The sequence below is a fragment of the Sardina pilchardus genome, chromosome 4 (genome assembly GCF_963854185.1).
Source record: "Sardina pilchardus chromosome 4, fSarPil1.1, whole genome shotgun sequence".
In the NCBI taxonomy this organism is placed as follows: Eukaryota; Metazoa; Chordata; class Actinopteri; order Clupeiformes; family Clupeidae; genus Sardina; species Sardina pilchardus.
The window spans coordinates 12,986,069-13,005,246 of record NC_084997.1 but is presented as its reverse complement, the minus strand read 5'-3'; the positions used below and the strand labels follow the sequence as shown (position 1 = coordinate 13,005,246).

Below are 19,178 nucleotides of genomic sequence, written 5' to 3'. Positions count from 1 at the left end.
ATCTGATTTTATAACTTTCATTTTCACTTATATTACAACATTTTTAAAAGATCACTTTTTACAGGAAAATAGTTATATGCAAAGATGAAGTGCCCGGCATTGCAGAGAGTACAGTATATGAATATAAAATACATTACTGGTCATTTTTGTGTCACTGAAACTATGGTGTAACTCAATCAAGGTATTCAACCGCTAAGTTATTGGGACTTGATGGCAATTAGCGGCAATATCGTTGGATTGAACACCCATCCCCCCCCCCCCCCCCCCCCATAACTGAAATCCTTTTTTTCCCCCGAAATCATAGTTTATAAAAAACAAGGTGCTGATGATATGCTGACCCGCTGGGCAATACAACTGATACTCACGTGTACACAAGTAGATATATAACAACATAACATGAAATAGATAATACTTCAGAACACTAAGAGTGAGAAACCGCTTGGTCGTATGTTATCTTTGATGTCATCCACTTTCCGCATTAGCTCAATCCAGGAAAGTCTGCTTATGTAACACTACCTTGTGAAACCACAACACTGGAGGGCCCACCAGGAACTCATTGGCTGATCCAATTGAACAAAAATGCAGGGAAGCAAAATTTGCATACTGGTGTATCCTCGAATGACATTATCTGAGGTTTGATGACTAACAGCCTACGCTGCTGTTCTCCAAGGTGCTTTCAATATACCCTGCGGGCTTCTCTACTTCTTCTTCTCCTACTGGCCTTTCCAAAAGTGCGTGTGAACCAGAGGATTTGAGGGACTCTTCAGAATATCTGCTGGCAGGTGCTAAGCACGCATCAGCCACTTTAAATACCGCCCCCGCACTACCAGTACCAGTTATGTGTATGCTGGACGCAGTATACTGTATGTGAGAGATGGTGTCTCTGGTTACTGTGCACAGTGATCTGTTTCTGACGCATACACCCTTTAGTTGACTCTCACAATATGACATGAGTGAGAATGGGGTTGGTAAAAAAGACGTCCCTACGTGCTGTGATTCAGAAATTATTCAATAGTTTGACCAGACTGTTGTATGTATAGAGCATATTAGATAAGAGTAGATCATAAAAGCAAGATTACACGTTTTTGTTCAAGTTTACTGTATTGCTTTTAGGATATTATCTTCACATTGACACTGTAGTGTGTGGTTACTTGGACAGCAACACCAACACCCACGTCAGACAACAGTTATTTAGATGACAACTCAGCGTTATTGATATGGCTCAAAAAGGCATTCGCTTCTTTCCTTCCACACAGGGACTCTGACATAGTGGTATACTGTCAGTGCCGTGTGATTGTGTGCTTGCTTACTGCTCAGGAACAGAGAAAATGTTCACAGTAAGAGAGCTAGCAGAACCACAGAAAACAGCATCACATGTTGCTACTCTGTCCAGTAGCCCAAACACACATTAGCTCAATGTGCTGAATTTTTTCTACTTGTTTGGTGTACTGATTTTGTTCCCCACTCAATGCTCTGTCTTGTTCAACACAGCACCAAACATGGTGAAGGAGTGATCCCTACTAGAACAGCTGCCACTGGAGGGCATGTACTGTATGCTGAAGCAGGACTGAACCAAAGAAGAATCTAGAAGCAAAATCAAGAATCCCTTACAATAATGTTCCACTTCCACCATTAGATAATAAACTAGAGTCAGATGTGTACTCGTGTGTAAATGAACAGGTGTGGACCTACATCTCACAACAAATACTATGGATGAGCCAAGCCAGCCTGTTTTCATTTAAACTGAAACACCTGAAATGTTCCACCTTGTCTCATTCAGATGCAGTACATCTATCATACCAACAGGGGGCAACCTCATAAAACATTTTTCTTGGCCAGAACCAACACGACAGTAAATCTGTCACAAACAGATGTGTATGAGAGGCAGACACAAAAGTGTGTTTAGAAAGTTGAATAGAAAATTGTACTTCAAACACTGACATATTCATCTCCCACTTTCTATGACCACAAGAGCCTAGAGTTAGCCTACTGGCACATACACTGGATGGAAATTGCTCTGGTAAGGGCTTAGTATTGCTCATCATCTGATTGAAACTGATATATGGGCACTATAGTATGTATGACTGACTCTAATCCATAATTTTCATCGTGTTTATTCAGACCAAATAAAAGTTGGTATAATTTAATACCGATGGCTGACCTGACCAGTAAGTTGCTTTAACTAAGGGGTGTTGTTGGTATACATAAGAGAAAATAGCATGTCTTGACTGTTTGTATGTGTGTATTCATTGATGGTATATTAAAGCAAGCAAGATATAGTAAGATAACAGCAAACATAAAACAACAAAAACGTTCCTAAAAAGTGAAACCATATTTACTTTTGAAGAGATTGCACTTTACGGATCGCTAATCACAGCACAAAATGCACCATTAACATGTCTTGTGTTTTTTTTTCCTTCTGACACAAAAAAAAATGTGCTAAGTAAGTAGCCTCTGTTGAAAGCTTCTGAATTGGTAGTCTCGTGAATCCCAATACAGCATCTGTCATCAGTTAGCTTGTGTGTGTGTGCTACAAAGAAAAATCCAACCCATAATAGTCCTAAAGAACAGAATGTATTGCCATGGAACTGTAATGAGGGTAAATGTCTGCCCTGTGTCTTTTGTAGATACACATAATAATCTCATTCGCTGGTTTGTTTTGCTGACCTTCTGTGCGTGGTGTGTGTGTGTGTCTCTTCTCCTCCTCACCTCCTCGTGTCCTCGCCCGCTGAAGCGGAGCAGTGGCCGGTGCCTTTTTCCACGTGTTTCCATAACGATGCCTTGCTTGTCTCCATGGGAACCACCCTGTGCCCATCGGCGACCAGTGGCAGCCTCCCAGTGAGGCCTAGAGACACGGAGGAGGCTCAGGGAGAGGGAAGGGTGGGGTGGAGTGGGGGTGGGGTGGGGTGGGTCTGATGGAGATGGGGAATTGTGCAACAATACTGTTTCTGGAGGAGCCCGTCCATGTCCGCTCCGTGGTGTCTGTTCATGTGGCCCAGATTGGGCCCGGATCTGGTCTGAATTGTGGCCCAGTTTTTTTTTTTTTTAGTTTGTTTTTGAAAAAAATAAAACAAATAATAATAATAATAATAACAATAAAGTGTGACACACAAGTCTTTCCTATTCCGCAGAGTTCTTCACATTATGATGACGCAGAGAAGCAGCCACTTGAACAGGAACAACACAAAAGATGCCAAGAGAAGGAAAAATAAAACAAGACCAAAATCAACTGAAGAATAGAAATTTGTAGAAATCTGTTTGCCCAAATGACGTCCTCGGCTACCTTCAAGAAACAAACACCAAATATTTCCGAGCAGTGCTGGAGAGGGTGAACTATTGTTTTTTTTCTTCCTTTTAAAATTGTTTTTTTTTTCCTGGAACTCCAAGCACAAGGTGACCTTTCACCTGAGCTGGCTTGCTGTGTCTCTGCTTCACGAGAGTTGTGTGTGTGTGTGTGTGTGTGTGTGTGTGTGTGTGTGTGTGTCTGTGTGTGTGTGAGGGTGTGTGTGTGTGTGTGTGTGTGTGTGTGTGTGTGTGTGCGCGTGTGTGAGTGTGTGTGTGTGTGTGTGTGTGTGTGTGGGTAAGAGAGGGGGCGTCCTCTGTCCATCTCACTCCAGTGTGAGCGCAGACCAAATAAACCACAGAGGCATCAGTGAAACTCAGCCCAGCTGAGCCTCTCAAGGGAGAGATCCAGCTCTCATACAAAGTGCCTCATGTGTGAATGTTCATCTGTCTGTGTGTGTGTGTGTGTGTTCATATGTGGGAGGCGGCAATTAAGGGGTGCTGTTGAGTGTGTGTGTGTGTGTGTGTGTGTGTGTGTGTATGTGTGTGTGGGGGGGTAAAGTGGACCACCCGCGGGGCAGCACCGGTCAGACCAGCATGTGTCGGCGCCGGTGCAGGGCCAGGTGGTCGGAGCGGGAGAAGCAGCGGTCGCAGTCGGCGCACTTGAAGGGCTTGACGCCCGTGTGCTTCCGGTAGTGCCGCGTCAGCTCGTCCGAGCGCGCAAACTTCCACGTGCAGCCGTCCCACGTGCACTTATATGGCTTCTCACCTGCGGAACGCAGCCAAGCAGATGGATGTCAATGTTGGCAATAATTGCATTAAGTAAGTATGTATCCAAAGTGATTTCTAGCAATGGCATATCAATAGATAGATAAATAGATATGTGACCCTTCAAAGCGAAATCAGTCGCTTTGCGCACAACATTATTTTGAGAAAATCCACAATAAACAAACTTCCGGGTTAAAATGTTGAATTTCATATTTTCGCATAATTCGACAGACAGTATACAGTCTACAGTTTCATATCGTGAACTCATTTCACGGAAAAACATACATTTTGACTGTTAAACCCGGCAAAGATTCAACACATTTGCAGTCATTCCCGTTGTCCACGTCGCTGTGGCATATTGTGACAGGAGAACCATGTCAACTTTGGATGCGGTTATCTTAGCGATAGTTTGTGTAATACCCTCGATATACATATCGTTGAAAAGCATAGTTTATGGCCGTTCATGTGAGCACAATAACTTAATTTTGTAAGTTTTACCTAAGCGACTGGTTTCGCTTTGGGGGGTCATATATATACTTTATTGATCCCCAAGGGGAAATTCAAGAAATGACATTCAATATGATGATGACAATGACAATATCCTATATTGTGTCAAAAGAGTAGATCCACCACCGCGCTTCTGCAGCATTACATCTGGTGCATCAGACGAGAGAAGGGACCGTGTAGATATACTAAAAGTAAAGACTCGGAGCAGCACAGATGAACTATAAACTGGATTTTAATTAAGGTGCACAAAGGGACTAACGTTTCGATGCTTCATGCATCAGGACTCTGAGGAAGATGCATGAAGCATCGAAACGTTAGTCCCTTTGTGCACCTTAATCAAAATCCAGTTTATAGTTCATCTGCGCTGCTCCAAATCCTTACTTTTAGTATATCCTATATTGTGTGATTGTGAAGTTCTTTGAATATGACGTTAGTGATGAAAAATACAAAACCTCTCTTGTGAAAATGTATTTGACAAGTACTGTAAGTGCATAGCACCATCTAGCTTCCAAGATCAACTATTGGCTATTGTTTTCATTATAAATATTCTCCCTCCTCTTCTGATGGCATTCCTGAGATGGCGCCACTGAGGGCTGTGTGAGAGATGCCTGCAGGTGAACTCGCTCACCTGTGTGTGTCCTTCGGTGTGCTTTCAGATGTGAGCTCTTGGTGTACACCTTATTGCAGCCGTCAAAGTCACACCTGTGGATGCGCCTCTTCTTGGAGTCGGGGGACTCGGATCGATGTGGACGCCGGATGCTCTCAATACTAAACGGTGACATGGAGCTGCCAGACAGAAGGAACAGAAGAAAAACACTGTCATTGTCTTGTACAGTATACCACCTCACATTTTCAGTTATTACTATCATTACACAATAAAAGAACCATAGGAATGTCATAGTATTTTAAGACATACTTTAGAAGTAGGCCTACTATTAGATGACATTATAGAGGTATCATAGACTATCATAGAAGTATTAGAACAACTATAGAGCTCTTTGAGTATTACTATAGCTATTTTTCATAAGGGTTACGTCAGAAAACACAAGAGGTGAAGTGATATTGTACATTGTGAACTATTCTTCAAGTGTGACTTAGCAATAACTTCTGATGGGGGATCCTCTTAGACAGGTAACAGCGAACTTCCAGCTAACAGCTCTGGCTTTCACACGGGCAGGATTGTGAGGACATGAACTCGGTGAACCTCAATGTCTTGCAACAGTGACATACAGCAGAAGTGACATGTTCACAGCCCACAGTATGTAAGGCATGTTGCCAAGCAACATGACCGAAGGAATTTGGCAGTCTTGAGTGCCATTCAGCCAATCTAAACAAATTAAGAGCTTTGTTTGTGATCTGCTCATAATTGGTGGGAACTATGGGAAACTTTCTAATGTAGACTTACATGTGTTGAATCGTGCCACACCCTATGCCCGGGCCCTGCATCTCTGACGTGACTTAAATCAATCAAGCATGTGATTGTGCCTTAACAATGTAATTATCAAGTTAGCATTGGTGACGCCAGAGAAAGATCAAAAGTGTATTAGAAAGACTTGTGTCGCTAAAGATATGAGGACTCTCTCCAGAAGCTCCACGCTGCCTCTCCATTGACTTGATGTAGTCATTCTCTCTTAACATTATTCCCTCTATTCACCTCAGAGAACAATTGGCTCTCCAAGTACCACCATAATGATTAGCATTAATACATATTTTTATATTATTAAGTGATTATTTTGTCTTCATGAAATAAAACATGTTGGAGACTCCCAGAGTACCACAACAGAGAGTCTGCGTACCACCAGTGGTACCCGAACCACAGTTTGAGAACCACTGTTTTATCACTTTAACAGAGCACATTGCACATTTGAAACTTCAACACTAGATGTCACTAAAGAGCAATGGCAGAGGAAGAAGCCAACAACGTCCACCGACAGTATGATTACACAGGAGCTGAAGATCTTTATGACAGATGGTGAATATGGATCAGGTGGGATCAAACCTGGAATATCACTCAGCCAGAGCACAGCTACTCTATAGCCTTCCCAACTTTACCAGACATCCTTTGCAATGACAACCCAATTACTTTCAGGAGCATTGCTAAATGGTATAGGGCCACATGTGACATGACCATATCTGCAAAAATATGCCATCCATGAATAGAAGATCATTGCCAATCAACAGAAGCAATATATGTCTTTTATGCCCGAGTCGTTTCCCACGCTGTAGCAGTGCAGAACACACTGTGGGATAGTAGCGCCTTTCAGTCGGACAAAAGATGCCCCACAACAGCCCGTCTAGCCCAACAGCTTGTCCTCTCGTAGTCGAGCATGTCCTTGGGGGTCGGCGTTTGTCCTCGGTGAATGACTGAGCTGAGTATGTGCGAGTGTGTGTGCGCGAGTCTCCGTGCCTTTGAGGGCCGACGCTGAAGTCACACAGGCATCACAAAGCCCCTCGCTGCAGCACGGCGCAGCTGACTCAATGAACTGATGGATATCGCATTCCTCATTCCAGTGAATCAGCCCTTTCACAAAAAAAGGTTAATTCTCTCTCTCTCTAGCCTCGTCATGGTGGGTGAAGTTGTTAGCGCTCGCCAACAGGTGGCGCTATGACGCTATGATTGAATTTGCAACAAGGCCTGAAATCTGTGAGGAGCACATCACAGTTCCCACACGCCTCTTTTCTCTGTCTCTTTCTCTGTCTCTCTCTCTCTCTCTCTCTCTCTCTCTCTCTCTTTCCCTCTCTTCCTGGCGTCCATCAATTACTCCAGTCGTGTGCCATGCTTTTCGATCGACTCCGGAGTCCATAATGATAGTGCACTCAGGTGTGTTTACATCATAAATAAAGTCTCTTGAGGAGAGACCCATCGTCAATAAGGAGCCGTAAGCCGTAAGGAGATGCGCGGAGAGAGGAGAGACTGTGTCTGCTTCTGTCTGTCTGTGCCACTGTGTTTTGGTTAATGGAGTATTGATATGTTTTTTGTTCTCGTCACTGCTCTACCTCCACAGACAGTGATGAGTGGTGATGAGAGGGGCTGGAGTGCAGTGAACAGAGAGAGAGAGTGAGAGAGAGAGAGAGAGAGAGAGAGGGAGGGAGAGAGAGAGAGAGAGAGAGGGAGAGAGAGGGAGGGAGAGAGAGAGAGAGAGAGAGGGAGAGAGAGGGAGAGAGAGGAAGAGAGAGAGAAAGAGAGAGAGAGAGCAGGGCTGGACCCAGAGAGAGAGGCCACGTCAGTCTAACTCAAAACACACGCACAGCCATACACATACACACAGTCATAGAGACTCACACACACCAGCGACACCAGCCAACTTTTAAGTGTTTTGGGAGCCTGTGTGTGTGTCTTCCTGTCTGTTCATCTCACATATGTGTGTGTGTGTGTGTGTGTGTGTGTGTGTGTGTGTGTGTGTGTGTATGAATGTGTGTGTGAGTGTGTGTTGTGTGTCTGTGCTTTTTTGAAGGCTGAAGAGACACTCCAGTGGATTATGCCTCCGATCTTTTCCATCACCGCTGGCAACCTGTCCTTGCTCTGTCTTTTCTCCAGTTAACAGAACCCCCCCAACCACCCCACCCCCAACACACACACACACACACACACACACCCTTTATCCCTCCACCCCCCCAGTGTTTGATTGACGGGCCCTGAGCCAGAGAGAGAGGGAGGCGTTGGGGGCGGAGTGGGCGGGAGCAGCCGGGCCCCTCCAGTGAAGTGTCTCCACCACCACGCACACATGCACGCGCGCGCGCAGCCCCACTTCCTGCTTCTCCTCTCCTCTCCTCTCCTCTCCTCGCCTCTCCTCTCCTCTCCTCTCCTCTCCTCTCCTCTCCTCTCCTCTCCTCTCCTCTCCTCTCCTCTCCTCGCCTCTCCTCCGCTCCAGGGATCACCTGTTGCTCTTGGCACCCGGCCAGCCTGAGGCCTAGCGGAAATGAGCAAATGTGTCAGAAATGAAGCTGAACTCCAGATCCCCTCTGCTCCTCTACCCCCTCGCCAGCGCTCCGACACTCACAGAGGACAGAGAGAGAGAGAGAGAGAGAGAGAGAGAGAGAGGCGAGAATAAGAGAATAAAATATGAGATGAGAGGAAAGGGGTAGGGGGAAATAAAACTAAAGAGAACAATGCAGAGAATTGAGAGGGGTCAACAGAGAATAGAGTGAAAAAGAAATAAAAACAGGGAGAGATAAAACAACACAATGAACAGAAGAGGCCGCGCTAAGAGGGAGAAGAGGGAGGGGAGTAAGGAGAGAGAGAGAGAGAGGGAGTAAGGAGAGAGAGAGAGAGGGAGTGAGGAGAGAGAGAGAGGGAGGGGAGTAAGGAGAGAGAGAGAGAGAGGGAGTAAGGAGAGAGAGAGGGAGCTCTTCCAACGGCTGATATGTGAGGCTGCTTGAGTGGGGTGCACTGAGGGGAGTCCAGGAGAGAGAGAGGGAGGGAAAGAGAGAGAGAGCGAGAGGGAGAGAGAGAGAGCGAAGGAGAGACAGCAGAGAGAAAGAGGGAGGGAGAGAGAGGAGAGGGAGGGAGGATTTACTGTGGAAAAGCATTCAGCTCTGAGGTCTCGCAGCGTGGCCGGATGTTTACTCCCTGACTTCATTTGGAAGTGACACGGCCTCAGTCGCATAAATATCCCATTCCGTACACACTGCACGCACACACACACACACACACACACACACACACACACACACATACACACACACACACACCTGACAGGCCCTAATACACTCCCCTAAAAACAACATTAACTTCTGCGGCTACTTATCTCACGGCCCATAGCATATGCAGGAGCTACCGTTTAACACTCGCCATTACAGATGGCTGGGGGTTAGCAGCATCGGTGCACGCGCGCGCGAGGAAAAAAATATATAAAACGGCAAGCAAATCCGCTGCCTTGAACCCACAGCAACCCTGACATCCAGGCTTTGTGTGTCACGGCGGTGGCCCCCGCGTCGCTCGCGAGGGAAGCGGAAAGGCCCGGATCTGTTTCAAATAGGATTTGACTCCACTCTTTGTTGTTTCCTTTTGTCTTGCTGCTTTTTTCCCCTTTTCTCTCTCTTCTCTCCCTCTCTCTCTCTGAACCTCTCTCTCTCCATCTCTCTCTCTCTCTCTCTCTCTCTCTCTCTCTCAGTGAGTCACCTGCTTACTGAGTGGGGCTTTCCGGCACCACAAAAAGCCAGACAAGCTCGCTCACTCTCTCTATCTCTCTCTCTCTCTCTTTCTTTCTCTCTCTCTCTCTCTCTCTGATGCATAGGCTCCCGGAGCGAGTGTCGTAACAAGGCTCTGAGCACCACAGAGGACGCCGCTAAACGAGCCCTCACATACAGCCACTGGGTACACAATACACAGCAGCAGCAGCAGCAGTAGCAGTGCTATCAGTGGGGATTAGCCCGGCACCTATAGAGGGGAGCGAGGAGAGGAGCTGGGTCTCTGTGGAGCATGCAGCAGCAGCAGCAGCAGCAGCAGCAGCAGCAGCACGGGGTGCATGTGTACGCAGCGGACACAGAGGGCATTACAAAAACACTGACCCTGGGTCTGAGGATACATCCGGGTGGATGATTACAAGGGAGAGGGAGAGGAAGAGAAGAGAGAGAGAGGGGGGGGAGAGAGAGGTGGAGAAGAGAGAGCGAATGAGGGAGGATGATGGAAAGAGCGAAAATACTGGAACCAGACAAAGTAAATGGAAAAATGGAAAATAAAATAATAACACAAACACTGAAACACACCATCAGACCCACAGACAGGTGTAAGTTCTGACGGTTCCAGTGGGGCACCTTCCAACACCTTGTTGGGCGGGAGGGCGAGAGGCCACACACCGCCGCCGTGCTCCCCACCTCTCCCCCCACCTGTTCTGGGGAGGGAGCCTCGGCGTGTGGCCCTGGGAGAGCCAGCAGGCCAGGCCTCGGACGCGCTAACAATAGCTCTCCCCGCTCTCCCCCGGGGATTCATGAATATGGAGGAGACAGTGAGAGCAGCCGGTGTCATATGAGGCACACACACACACACACACACACACACACCTCCATCCACAGAAACCCACATACACACAAACAAACACAGACGTAAAGGTGCAGAAATACGCACATACATAATCACACTCAGCCGTACAAACACACACACACACACACAAACCTTCACGCTCACACACATCACACATACATACAAACACACACAAACACACAGACACACACACACACACACACACACACACACACACTGCCCCAATCATATACATTCACCTCTCCCATGCCACGCCGCTCCCAGTCACTGATGTGCATGCAGACGGTCATACATAACCATATGTATCAGCAGCATGCTCATTAAACCAGTGTGTGGGGTAGAGCCAACTCCCCTGTGCCCACATCTATGGGCTATTGATTCGGCTGCTGTAGTGAGCCTTTCTCTATAATGCCTGACTCCCTGCCCAGAGGCAGATTCCAGCTCAGTAATGCAACATACCAGTGAGGTTTCACATGCATACAGTATGTTGTTATAACTTGCCAGTTGCGGCATATTGACCTATTATCAATAAATCTTTAGTCATTGCCACACTATCATTCTGAGGGATTTCAAACATAAATCCACACACACACACACACACACACACACACACACACACACACACACACACACACACACAGTGTCTGTGTATTCCTGAGAACATGATTGTTATCCACATACGCATATATGCAAATCCACATAAGTTGAGACATGCTAAAAGAGTCTTTAAGTGCAGACACAAAACACAAAACATGCATGTAGTGACATGAAGCTGCCAGCAGGAGTGATAAAATACCCTCGTATCCTCATACCGTTATAGGCCTCCATACAAGAAAACATTTATACATCCTCACAGTCTTAATGAACACTCTCTCTCTCTCTCTCTTTCTCTCTCTCTTTCTCTCTCTCTCTCACACACACACACACACACACACACACACACACAGTATGCTACTCATTTAATAAAAACAATGGGCACCACTGCTTCAACTCTCTTTCTCTCCCTCCCCCTCTCTCTCTCTCTCTCTCTCTCTTTCTCTCCTCTCCCTCTTTCATTCTTTCTCTCCTCAGGTAGAAAGAGTGCGTCTGTTCTGGCACAACTGGAGCCCAGAACAGTTGTGCCCCGGGGCTGCACAGGCGCGCGATACTGCAGGAGAGGAGGAGAGACCCGGTATGGTTGACTGATGAGACCTGTCTTTCTGCTCAGTGTGGTGCCATATGTTGTCTGGAAAGCTGCCACCAATGTCAGACAGCATCGGGGGAAGAGAGGCTGTTACATGACGGTTGCAGCAGAACACAGTGTGACAGCGCTGGGACATAAAGGGAGGTCAGTTTATTGCAGGAACGGTGGGATCCCCTTTGATTGTGGCTGTTCTCACTAGATGGTGGTGATTATCATTAATGGGGTGGCTCACACTACTGTAGATGGCTGTGGTTCTCGCTAGACTGTGAGGATTGTTGGTAGATTGTCCGTAGGTGCTTCTTACCAGATTAGTCAGGTTCTTGGTACCATGGTATCAGATAACATGCACAACACATATATCATATGGACAAAAGCATATACTCACTGGATTCATGGGGTGATAGCGCTAGACCCATACTGTAAATTCCAGTGAAGGAGCCCTGAGCTCAAACCCATCTAACACCTTAGAGATGAACTAGAACAAGATTTGTGAACCAGGGCTTCTTCATCAGTGTCTGACCCTACACATGCTCCCCTGGATGAATGTACAGCAAAATGTACAAACCTTCCCAGAAGATTGGAAGCTGTGATAGCTGTTGTATGCTTCGATTGATACGATGCAATGTCTTTGAGGTGGTAAAAAGCTGAATTAATTACTGCTTTAATGTGGCTGTTTAAATTTAGATCACTATCAATTATAACACCAAGATTTTGAACAGTATCCTTTGCTTTAAGCCTTTTAATATCAATCCTTTTTAATCACTGTACTTCATTTTTGTCTTTGTTCAAAGGAAGAAAAATGTAAGACATCCAGTTGTTGGTCTTGTCAATACACTGACAAAGATTCAAGGGGTCGTAAGGTGATAAAGCTAAGTAAAGTTGGGTGTCATCGCCATAGCTATGATTGGAAACCAAATTGTTTTTGATGGTTTGTCCAAGTGGGAGCATATAGAAGCTGAATAATAGTGGGCCCAAGATCGACCCCTGGGGAACACCACAGGTCAAGGACATTGGAGTTGAGGTACAGGAAACAAACAAACTCCTCTCTTGTAGATATGATGTGACCCAACTGATGACTATACCTGAAAGTCCAACCCAGTGCTCTAGTCTGTGTTGTAATATGTTGTGAATGTGATCAATAGTGTCAAAGGCTGCACTAATGTCCAATAACACTAGGACAGATGTTTTGCCTGCATCTGTATTGAGGTGTTTAATACCTTGACAAAAATAAATAAAAATAATTTTGCCAATAAAAGATAGATCGGATTTGGGCCCGTAGTTGTTCAGCATGATGGCATCTAAGTTATTCTTCTTGAGAAGGGCTACAACAGCTGTTTTCAGGGACTTAGGAAATGTGCCAGACAGTAATGACACATTTACAATGTGAAGCATGTCTGCTGCTATGAGGTGAAGAACAGATTTAAGAAAACTGGTAGGTAGAATATCTAAGCGACATGTGGAAGAGTTTTTTTTTTTCAACAGTTCCATAGTCTATCACACTAAACTCTGTCATCAAGTTAAGTTTCCCTTCTTTTGAAGCTTGAAGTCCCGTCTTGAGTAAGTAGTTGAGAAGATCACTCTGATTTGATCAATTTTGACTTTGAAATTGCATTTATTAGTTAGAGAAGTTCAGGTGCTAATTGTGAGTGGGGGTTTGTTAACTTGAAAACAGCACACGAGACACAAGAGTTATTTGTACTTTTACTGATGATATCTGAGAAGAATTTGAAAGGATTTTAACGCTATTTTTTATTTCCATGGTGATTTCTGTTTGTCCTTAACTGTCTTGACAGTTCACTAGATGTCTAAATTGTTGTCTAGATGTCTTGATTGTTATAGTTCTAGCTTGATTACAGTGGTGCTCATTAGAATGCGTTTGTCCCTCATTAGGCCGCAGTTCTGCTCTGATCTGCTCTGAAATGAGACAAAAGTCACACACACACACACACACACAGACACAAACACACACACACACACACACACACGTGGTGCGGAGCGGCGTCCCTGACCCCCTTCTGTGTGTGTCGCTCTGAGGGCTATTTTCATCCCGGAGTGGAGCGTCTGCCAACCCGCGTGCCCGCATGGTAGCTGGCACCCGCCACTTACAGGGGCACTTATAGGGCACTAACACCACAGTCAAGAGTCAGAGACAGCAGTACACAAAGCCTCAGCCCACACTTACAGCAAAAAGAAAAGGCCGGGCCCTTGGTTTCCTTCAGCAGCACTGTCCTGACTGTTCAATGGCCGTCTGTTATACATCGTGTTGCGTGTCAGGAGCTGAACTAAACAAAACTGAACTGGACCTGTAAAGCGTTTCTCTTCACATGCTCGCACAGCAGACCGCAGCGCACCTACAAACTTTCCCATACAAACACACACACACACACACACACACACAGAACCCACACTTGTGTTTACACACATGCGGCGAGTGTCGTTTTTTATGTCGGGCGGCTCTGGGCATGGCTCATCTCCTCGGCCTCGCTCTTCGCCCGTCGCTGGCATCCCGAGCGCTCGCCCGTACCTCAGCTCTCACTCACGGGTAAGGGAAACATTTACACTGCGTCATTAGCGCCGCCACGGCTACGGCACAGAGAGAGGAATCCTGGAATACTTTCCAGAAGGCTCCGCACCTAAATAACCCCCGTGCCGCCGCTGGGCACAAAAAACCTGGCGGAGACGGCCTCTGTCAGGAGGAAAGCCTGTCGAGCACCGGGTGAGTTTGTGTCTCTTTTTTGCTCGTCTCTTTTTTGCTCTTTAACGAGGGGCAGTCCTGGGCGCTTTTTATGGGCAGCTGTGTCAAACTGCAGACGGCCGAGGGGGTGGGGTGGGGGGGGGGTGCGACCATGTCACTGGCTCTAACGATGAGGAAAAAGCCTTCACTCACCTGATTGAAGACAGATGGGATTAGGCTATGAGAACCGCATCCAATCTAAAATGCGAGGCTTATTTTTCCCATAGGTAATGTGAACTACATGAACGCAATTCTCACTTCTACCTACTCTAAGTGAGGTTAATCTAACACATGGACAGGCCCTAAGAATGAGACTGTCATACACACCAACCCAAATCACAGGCTTCACATTCATTGGCTAAACAACACCTATCAATTGAAATCTTGCTTCCTTAAGGCACCACCCTGACTGCATCAAATCTCATTTATGAAGACATTTTCACAGTGCACTTCATCTCATAAGAAATTCATAAGAAGCACAACCACACACATAAGAAAATGCCAGCACTCCTATAGAAGATAAAGCTCACTGACAACAGCTGCATACCGCGGCCTACTACGCAGACAGCTTCTCCAGACAACATCAATAGACAGACAGAGCAGAACAGCACAGCACAGCCCACTGCTTAGCTTAGCTGCTTAGCTTAGCTTAGCGTAGCCTAGCTTCCCCCTGATGAAAGGGCCTGCTGTAGCATCTGCAGTCTGTCTCACCTTGGCAGCATACAGGAGATAGAGAATGGGAGTGTGTGTGTGTGGGGGGAGACAGAAGGCAGAGCATGGGATGGGAGCAGGAGCGGAAGCAGAGGTAGGTGGGTGGGGTGGGTCGGTGTGTGTGTGTGTGTGTGTGTGTGTGTGGGGGGGGGGGGGGGGGGGGGGGGGGGTTGAGGTACTCACTCCTGCACGGCCCGCGCTATAGAAAGTGCCGTGGATCCGGTCTCGTTAACACTGTCCAAGGTCACGTTTGGCAGGTCGTCGTCATCGCTGTCACTCTTGATATGTCTTGGCGACAGGCCGTTGGGGTCTGTGTGTGCTATGGAGGGAAAGAGAGAGAGAGAGAGAGATGGTTAGTCAGCTGATGTGCTGTTGTAAAAAGTTTTTGCTACTTGGACTGGATCTATCTGGTTCTGTGAGCTTAAGGTGAATTTATTTCACCATAAAACCAATTTATGTTTGAATAACATTTATTTCACTATAAAAAATATGATGATAGATTCATGAGAAATTCCACAGAGATTTTACAAACTTGGAGGACCAGGAATCAGACAATCTCCATATTTCCTAGTAAACCATCCAACCATCTCCAAACAGTATTTCCATCATACTACACTTTACCAGTGCCATGTATCCATTCATAGAATTACTATTTCCTGTTAACCATACTAATGCAACATGAGTGTTATCAAAACAGAGCACTCAAAGTCCTTGGGGAGAAACACTGTACAAAAGTGTTGCTATTTCATAATCTGAAGTGCCACATATAAGGATGTGACTTTTTTCATTAACGCAAAAATGTAAGATTGCTTGGGGTGTTGAGTGGTTTGTGTTTGGTCTCACGGGTCAAGATGATAATCACCAGGGGGTAAGATGGACCACCAACACACACACAAACAGCTCCACGTATGCCCAGAGCCAGCCACAATTACACAGCAGTTCCAGGCCAAAATAGCACCTGCTTATTTTGAAACCTACTATAGCTTGCTAAAGTTGCATAATGTGAGTGCACAGTACTTGGGCCATGTTCTGAACCATCTGCGAGAACACAAAGGGTCCGCTATAGGATCAGCGTGATGTTCCATCAGAAGGTCCGAGTGGACGTGAGGGTGTCCTCCAACACAACACAACCGACTGCACATCAATAGAAAAAAAACAACTATGCCTCAGCTTGGCGTGTATGTCCAAGGCCTTACAGTGTAGGTCATAGTGGGAGAGTAGGTGAGACTGCGTTCATGTGTGAGTGTATGTGCATGTGTGTGTGTGTGTGTGTGTGTGTGTGTGTGTGTGAGTGTGTGTTTGTGTGTGTGTGCGTATGCGTGTGCATTTGTGTGTGTGTGTGTGTGTGTGTGTGTGTGTGTGTGTGTGTGTGTTATGGCGGGGAGGGGGTGTTATCTGTGCTACACACATGGCCTGAGCTGTATGCATGCAGACTGTAGATGCATTTGGCCTGGTGCATGCTTGGCCAAGGTGGACTGTGTGTGAGTGGTTTGTCTGGGGGAGGGGACTTTGTGTAGGCTGGGTTGATTTAACACAGGCTTGAGAGTTTGGCTGTGGGTGGATGGTGTGTGTGTGAGTGTGTGTGTGTGTGTGTGTGTGTGTGTGTGTGTGTGTGTGTGTGTGTGTGTGTGTGTGTATGTGTGTGTGTGTGTGTGTGTGTGTGTGTGTGTGTGTGTGTGTGTGTGTGTGTGTGTGTGTACATGTAGAGTACATGTATGTGTATGTGTCCATGTCTAAGCATGTAGTGTGTACATAATGCATAATGCATGTGAGCCTATTTACAAAACCATGTATGTGAATTCATCTTTTCCTGTACCAGTAATTTCATATTTATGCATATGTGTGAGTGAGTGTGTGTGTGTGTGTGTGTGTGTGTGTGTGTGCGTGAACATGTAATGTTTGTGAGTGTGTGTGCGTGTGTGTGTGTGTGTGTACTGTATGTGTGTGTGTGTGCGTGCATGTTTGTGGGCGACCGAGGTTTGATATGGTCACATTGTTTGTGTGAGGGTGGGCTGGCTGCTGTCTCAGGGTTGGCCTCAGGCTGTTTCCTCTGTGAGAAGCCATCAGCCCAGCCTCTCTATCAGCCTGGGGCAGCAGACACACACTCACACACACACACACACACAAACATACACACACACACACACACACACACACACACACACACACACACACACACACTCTCTCTCGCACACACACGCCCTCTCTCACCCACACACACATACACTCTCTCTCTCTCTCGCTATCTCTCTCTCTCTCTTTCTCCTTCTCTCTCTCTCTCTCTCTCCCGCACACACACACACACATACACAGACACACACACACACACACACACACACATCCAAATGTATACTCATACTCACACATACACACACAATCACTCACTCATTCACCCACAAACACACAAACTCACACACACACACACACACACACACACACACACACACACACACACCTTCCACCCACACACACACTCACAATCACACAATCACACATACAGACACACACACTCCCAATCACACACACACACACACACACACACACACACACACACACACACACACACACACACACACACACACACACACACGTCAACAGCATGAGGCTATTCCTTTACTATCACACGAGCCCTCCTCCAGCCTCTGCCCAAAGACAACAACGCCCAGACATGGCACAGCACAGCAGTACAGAACAGAACAGAACAGACGAGAACAGCAGCACCACTGTTTTATCTGCTGGGTGGGGACCATCGCCTGCAGCAGATAAACTCTGATTTCTCCAGCACTCTGGGGAAGGTCCACCACACCACACCACACCACACCACACGCTGCACTGCCTACACTCCGCAGCACACAGCCAAAGGTACTGTATGGAAAATCACTAGCAGCTGACGAACCGTCAAATCTGGAATTTCGATTTAGAATGTACTGTAAAAAAAATAATAATAATAATGAAAAGAAAACGTATGTCTGAAAAGTATGCTACCTGGTGTCCAAGAGCTGTGAATTTCAGAATTGAACTCTTAGGAATATAAACTTAAGATAGGCAACATTAATCTACAGTATGTGAACACTTTGGTAACTAAATGCTAAATGTTAGCGACCTAAAAGAGAGAAAGTTGAAACCCCCACACGTTACTGTAACTAGGACTATGATGCCCCAGATATGTACTGTAAGGTAGAGGCCGTAGTGATGTACTGTACTGACTCCCCAGTTGATGCTCCTCACGGTGGGCATGCTAAGTGGTGGACACCCCGGCAGTACTCAGTGGTGCTCATGAAATGAATGAAATAATGAGGTCTAATCTATCAGATCATGGTTCCCAGAGGTCGCGACCTCGCTTTCTCTCCCAGCGCTGCGCTCCCCTGGCACTGGCCTCATTAGAGAGCCGTTACAGAGGGGGCACGGAGACGTGTCATTTCACGACTACGCACACACACACACACAGATACACGCGGACACACGCGGACACATACATACACACAGCTACTGGGAATGCCCCGTCTTTAATGTGTGTTTAGAAATGCCATAAATGTTCAACAGAACTTATGACAACTCTTCCCATGAAAGATTCATCGGATGCATTGCAAACGCCCGAGGCTGGTACATCTCAATGAGCCTCAGTCAAGGCAGACTGAGATGCACAAAGATAAGAGTGTGAGAGAGAGAGAGCGAGATCGAGAGAAAGAAAGAGAGAGAGAGAGAGAAATGAGTCCACAATCCACAGTCGCATACTATATGAGAGGAGAGTGGGGGGATGATGAACTTGTTATAAGTGCTGTGTGTCATTACTATTCCGCCTAAAGATAAGGTCAAAGAAACTCTTTAGCACTTTGCCACAGATAATGTGAATCACAAGGATCAAAATCTTTCTCACTTGTACTTCAGTTGGACACATGTACAACACAGCACATGCTGTGTATGCACCAGACAATGAACTGCTGTACAGTATCCTGTGTTTCTATCTTCTGTGTAGAGAGCAACCATGATGCTGGAGACTCTTATCAATA

General features: G+C 46.3%; 1 protein-coding gene across 2 annotated transcripts in view; it reads right to left on the bottom strand.

The window, feature by feature from the left end:
- Positions 1-250: 250 nt before the first annotated feature.
- klf12b (Kruppel like factor 12b) overlaps positions 251-19,178 on the bottom strand; it is a 50,264-nt gene continuing 31,336 nt past the window's right edge. For both annotated transcript variants that reach the window (XM_062534214.1, XM_062534215.1), the window contains 3 exons: positions 15,352-15,487; positions 5,186-5,343; positions 251-4,051 (listed from right to left, as the gene is read on the bottom strand). In XM_062534214.1, coding sequence (XP_062390198.1) covers positions 3,870-4,051; positions 5,186-5,343; positions 15,352-15,487 — 476 coding nt within the window. In that variant the 3' untranslated portion in view covers positions 251-3,869. The remainder of the gene's footprint in view (positions 4,052-5,185; positions 5,344-15,351; positions 15,488-19,178) is intronic.